Raw genomic sequence first — 6,468 nt, 5'->3', positions numbered from 1 at the left:
GGAGGGGCCTCGGAATATGGCCTCTCGAGTCTCGCGGATTCATGCCAAAAGCGAAAATGTTATTTGTTATCATAATACAGGTAAATATAGTCTTCAATGACTGCATCATTCAGATCTAGGGCTATATTTCTCCCGATAGATTCTCCTCATTTTTCACGTTTTTCCTCATTGAAATTTCATTTCAATTTCGTGTCTCATATTTTTTGTCAGGATTTTTTTGCGAATTCGCTAGAAAATTCTATCGAATTTTCTTTTAGTTCTTGGCCAACTCTATTGAATGATTCCGCAGCTCATCTGCGCATGTTTATCAATAAAAATGTTCAATGGAAAATATTCTACAGAAAAATTAATGGGATACAATTTTCCAATGCAACTTATTGTATTGAGATACTTTCTATAGAAATTACGCTCTCCAATTTTGCCAATTTTTTTTTTGTTTCATTTTCTAATGAAAAGTAAAAAAATGTGGAGTCAAAAAAAACTAGGAAAATCCATGTCAAAAAATTCCTATAGAAAATGTCTCCATAGAAACGGTGTATACAAAAAACAAATTCTAGCTATAGTTCTGTAAAATAGTTCCTTGTGGATATTTTCTATGCAAAATCGCGCAGTAAAGCTGCGGAATTCTTCAACAGACTCGGCTAAGAACTAATAAAATTTTCAGTAGAAGTTCAATAGAAACCCAATAGAATTTTCTATCGAAATCTAGGTTTTTCGAGGAAATTACTTCGTACGTCATGACTCAAAACAATTTTAGAAGTGAAATTTCCCTCGACAAATCCATGAGGAACAATTTCTCCAGGAGGAATGCAGCCCGAACACCCATTTATTCTTTCCAGTGCCTGATCTTTTGACTCCAGTTATGGATGTCCATAAGTTTCAGCAAAAAACTCCTGACCAAAGGAAACTGTGGATCCGTAACGGACAACGTCGATGCCCTGAGCGTGATATTTGGCGGATTCCTAACGGTAATGAAAGTCGCTATACCCAGAATTCACCAGAAAAACATGTTGATTGTTGTCGATTCAGCTATTAAAGACTGGTCATCAGTTGTCAGTGATAAACCCCGCAGCGTAATGAAGAAATACGCATACATAGGACGGCTTGTATTCCTCGTACAGATGTGCGGTGTATATGCTGCTGGTTTCCCCCTCATTTTTCTGAAACTGCCCTTCATCAATGCATTGTGGAACGATCCAGAGGACAATGTCACAGTTCGGGAGGTGCCTATCGGGCCGAGATGTTGGATATCTGATGATATCTCCACATATCGCTATGTTGGGGATTATATCCTTCAATCCGTGCAATTGTTCGTTGTCTGCACGGCGTACATCGGGTGTGACACTTACTTCTTCGGCATTGCGATGCATGTCTGCGGACAGTTTGAAGTGCTGCATATGAATGTTAGGTGTTTGGATGGTACTAAAGACAGCTTGTGGCGGAGACAGAAGCTCAATGACTTCGTCAGGAGACACAATCATCTTCTTCAGTTGGCGCATAATTTTGAGGAGACGTTCAATGTTATTATTCTCGCTCAAGTTGGGGTCGATACTTTGCTCGTCTGCATATCCGGTAATTTTTTTATTGTTATCATTAATTTCACGCATGAAAAAATTTAGTAGAAAAACCTAGCGAATTCTCTAGACAATTCTATTGAAATGTTTAGTAGAATAGATTCTATAGAACTAAACACTCGAATTCGATTTTTCTCCACATTTTTTTCTATTGAGATAGTTTCTGTACAATTTGCTGGACTCAGATTTTCTAATTTTTTTGTTTTATTTTCTTAATGAAGAGAAATGAAAAATTGAATGAAAAAAAAACTCAAGAATTCGATTCGAGGAAATTTTATAGAAAATATCTCAATAGAATAAGTTGTAAAGAAAATCGAATTCTATTTACTTTTTCTATAGAATATGGTCCCACATTTCACTAGTATTTTTTTGTAAACTTTTCATAATTTAACTTTGTAGGAATTGCTTTACTGATGAGTTTGAGTTCCGGCGATTTGGTCAGCATATCGGGCCTCATAATTAGAATCTATCTCCTCAATGTTCAACTGTTTATGTACAGCTATGTGGGTGAGAAGTTGAGTACAAATGCTGAAAATCTTTCTGTCGCTGTTTACAACTGTCCTTGGTACGATATGCCACGTAACATCGTGAAAGATATGAGATTTATCATTATGAGAACAAATTATCGTTTCAACTTGACTGCTGGAAAATTATACTCCATGAACATAGAGAACTTCAAAACCATGCTGACGAAGATCGGCTCGTGTTTTTCGGTTCTCAGATTAGTTTTCCAGGAATCTGCTTGATTCAGGATGATAGCATTCACGCTTTTTTGGGTCTGAAGCGATGATATAACGACTCGGAAGTCATTCATTAATATGCGCTGTTGAGTCTGAATAAAGAATGACCAATTTATTTTACGACGAATAATGATGAAGAGTAATAAAAAACTAAATCTTTCCGCTTCATCAGGTACATTTTTTTTGTTCATGATGATTCATGTAACACCATCGAAGTGCAAAAGAAATATCTGACAGATGTTTTGATCTCTTCTTTCCACGCATTTTTCTGCCTCATTTAAAAATTCATAGTATTCTCTAGAAAACAAGCGGAACATTGCTTTCGCCACAACAGTAAATTCATTTTTGCTAATGAATTAGCTATGCACTCCTGATTTCAATTTCAATGATGATGTATTTTAAATTAAATTCAAAGATTCGTTAAAAATAACGTTAAAATTTTTTCCCTTGCCTTGAATATTGATTTCGACATAAATTTTTCCAACAACAGATGATGCGAAAAAAATAAGTGAGCAATTGCTGTTGTATTGCACATACCACATAGTATAGTTATTTTTGCTAATAAATTAGCAATACGCTTCCGAATGGTTATTTTGCACATCATTTCCTTCTATCATTTATAATTCATTGTTTATTTTATTTTATTAAATTGAATAAGATTTCTTTTTAACTAATTTGGTCCGATTTACAACTTAGCTAAATGTTATCATCATCATTATTATTCTTATTATTCCTTTCGTCTATACAACCGATTGTCATTTTTACAGTTCTGTCTCTCCCCTCAGCCCATCCATAAAATGTTAATAGAAAAATTTTATTGATATATACTTTTAAAAATTTGTATTATCTTTCGAACGTGATCTTGGTTGTTTTTTTTTCATTCTGACAATCTGAAATAATCTCCAATTGCTCTTCAATTTTACATATCCCTGGAGTCTCCAAAAATTATAATTGTAATACAAAAAAAAACGTTGAAAAAAGCTGAACATTTTCAAAGAGCGTTTTTGAATAATATTGGAAAATAAACCTAATAGGGAGGAAATTGCAAATTAATAATTTGATGCATCTAATGGCTGTTAGGTCATTTATCACAGCAGTCAATGGGTGTCAGGTCGTTAGTTACTATGATAAATTATCCATTCACTATTTCCTCTCTATCGGACCTATTTCTTCATCTTTATTAAAAATGTTGTTTGAAAATGTTCAGTTATTTATCTTTTTTTATTGTAATCATAATTTTTAGAGAAATTGTGATATATTTTACATTATGAAGATGGAAAAACAATCGCGATAACGTTCGAAAGATAATCCACCCGGGCCTTAATCCTTTTTCTTTTATTCAAATAATCAATGTAAGTACATTTTTCACAATAATGGAAAATCAACAAACTATTGAATACTAGAGAATAATTTCTGGAATTTTAGTATCCTTATCTAAAAGACACACGTCATGACATCATTTCTCGAAATTTGTGTCACACAAATGTCGAGTCGATATCGCAAATATTTCGAAAACCTATCGTCTCCTTCATCTATTCGCACGTCATAGAGACGCGCGGAAGCGCGCCGTCAGATGAGTAAATCGAATGCAAGAATGATTCTATCTATACCTTCTATGTATATATTGAAACTTTGACAAAATATTATTAGAAAAATGGTATTAAACATAATTGAATGAATTTGAAATATGACATTTGAAGAAACCATCAGAAAGCTCACTGTCAGTGATATTCATGCATAAAAAATTCGGAATGTTCACCAATCATCATAGAAATCAAATCAAGCAATATAGCTGTCGTAATCATCTCTTGACGTCGACTTAATGGCATTAAAACAAACATTTTAAGCTATAATTGAATTTATTTGAAGTATGACATCCAAAGCTATCCCGGGAATTCTGATTTTCCAAAACAACAGAATTTTTGCAAATTTTCAAATAAATCAAAATAACGATTATTACTATCGCCTTCATCTTCGAACTCAGTCAAAAGTACATCCAAACAAATTTTTAAGCCATCATTCAATTAATTTAGAATTTTTTTTAGAAATCGTGAAAAAAACAATTTTTGAAAAATTAAAAAAAAATTGAAAATAATAAATGATTTAAATTTTAATGAATGAAAAGATCCAATTCCATCGATTCATTAGCGAGTAATCGAAGAAAAATTTGTCTATATACGTACGCATATACATACATACGTACGGACACCGTCTAAAAATTGCATTTTCGAAGGTTTTGCATCACAATAGGTCGATATATATAACACGAAAAATCCGAAACTTAACTTTGAACAATTACAATGCTTCCAATCGAAAGCAAAAAAGCAACAGATGATGCAGTCAATCTGATGATCGGACTTGGTTAAGATGGCAATGGAAAGAATATTCATATCACAAATGGATTCATTAAAAAAATTATTCTTTCAGTTATCGTCGGAAAACGATCGGTCACATACGCACACACATACAAACGTACATCCGGACATGGTTTTAAAATAGCATATAGGAACTCCCCAATCTTTTTTATAAAAATTAGGTGAAACATTTTCTGTCACCGATGCATTCCATATATTTATGTTTGAAAAATACGTTTATTCACATCGTGTGTCTACCATAGTTCCACTGAAAAGGGAGAATACATTACTAATTGATCAAAAATAGTACATTAGAGTACAAGGGCACAAATTTCGTTTTCAACAATTTTCGTTTTCAGCGAAGCGCAGCGTGCGATAAACTCGACTTATTGCACGGCGCGACATAAAATACAAAACCTTGTGGAAAATCAACAATTGAAGTTCATTAGTTGTAGGAAATGACGATCGTTAATCTAAAATCCGTAATTAACCAAGGAAAGAATCATCTTAGAAGCTAACAATCTTAGAAATAAGTCATGAACATGCTCTATTAAGTCAAAATAAAGAATGATGAATAGGTAGCTCATTTATTTTACAACAAATAATCATGAGGAGTAATGAAAATCTAAATCTTCAGGCATCATCAGATACAGTTTTTTATCGTTGATGATTTATGTAACGCCATCGAAGTGCGAAATAAATATCTGAGAGATATTTCGATCTCTACTCATTCACAGCTCTATAGTTTGCTTTGTAAAAAAATAGGTGAAAGGTTTTCTGTCACCGATCTGTTCCCAAATCGTATATTTATATTTGAAAATTACTTTTATTCACATATTCTATCTATCAAAGTTCCATTGAAACGTGAGAATGCATGACTAATTAATAGAAAATACAAAACGATGTGGAAAAAACAACAATTGAAATTAATTAGTTGCAGAAAATTACGATCTTTAATCTAAAATCTGTAATTATACAACAGGAAAGAATCATCTTGGAAGCTAACGATCTCAAAAAGTAATTAGTACATTCCTGCCTCGTCAATTATAAACGTATAAAAATCCGAAGACTATAGAATTAATTTAAGCACTATCGAATTAATGTATGTTCAATAAAAATGAGTAGGGGAGAGTGGGGCAAAATGAAACAGTCGAAAAACGAATGTTTGGCGCTATTCAAGCAAAAAAATTTCTTATTAACTTTTGTTCGTTAGCTTTTTTTTAGTATTGTGAGTACTGATGAGAATAATAATTTTCCATTCAGTGGAATAGCAAATTATTCAGACGTTTTGACGGGAGATTTTGTCAATGAATTAATTGAAAAGAAAATGAAACAGCAAAATCCAGAGTCCAGAGGAACGCCTAGAGGGGGAAAAAGGAAAATGTGATACTGAATTTGAATCGAATGAAAAAAGAAAAGTGTAATCGCCCTAATGTAATTAATAATTAATTGAATTATAGATGAAATACTTCATATTACTTGAAAAGAGAACAATAGATAAAATTAATGAAAATTATTAATATTGTCGTCTCGATATAAACAATATATGAAAAACCTTCGGGAGTTTCGAATGAGGAGAGAACATAGACTCAGCGATGACGAGGTCTTAGTTTGGCTGTTGGAGAGTCACGGGACAAGCTAACTAGTGGACGTTGAGATTGAGATCTAACAGGGGAATGGGATTCATCTGTGGAGGTAGTGTTTATGCTATAGAGTGATTTTTGCGCCCGGCATGTTCTTTTCTACCGAATAGAAAATTATTTTATATGATACGTGCGTGTAACCGCATGGGTTTCAGTT

General features: G+C 33.0%; 1 protein-coding gene across 1 annotated transcript; it reads left to right on the top strand.

Moving 5' to 3' along the window:
- The first annotated feature begins 8 nt into the window (after positions 1 to 8).
- LOC107037649 (odorant receptor 13a-like) lies at positions 9 to 2,320 on the top strand. The gene is made up of 3 exons (XM_015256294.2): positions 9 to 80; positions 861 to 1,572; positions 1,974 to 2,320. Exons 1-3 carry the CDS (start codon positions 42 to 44, stop codon positions 2,318 to 2,320), a joined length of 1,098 nt encoding a protein of 365 aa, XP_015111780.1. The 5' UTR covers positions 9 to 41.
- Positions 2,321 to 6,468: the final 4,148 nt, after the last annotated feature.

This window comes from Diachasma alloeum, unplaced genomic scaffold (genome assembly GCF_001412515.2).
Source record: "Diachasma alloeum isolate Michigan unplaced genomic scaffold, Dall2.0 Dall_scaffold_00269, whole genome shotgun sequence".
Taxonomy (NCBI): domain Eukaryota; kingdom Metazoa; phylum Arthropoda; class Insecta; order Hymenoptera; family Braconidae; genus Diachasma; species Diachasma alloeum.
This window is presented reverse-complemented; position numbering and strand designations above follow the sequence as displayed.

Coding starts and splice junctions, on each gene's coding strand:
- LOC107037649 (XM_015256294.2), top strand. CDS start 42: ATGCCAAAAGCGAAAATGTTATTTGTTATCATAATACAG. Junction 81..860: donor TATTTGTTATCATAATACAG/GTAAATATAGTC, acceptor TTTTGACTCCAG/TTATGGATGTCCATAAGTTT. Junction 1,573..1,973: donor TTTGCTCGTCTGCATATCCG/GTAATTTTTTTA, acceptor TTAACTTTGTAG/GAATTGCTTTACTGATGAGT.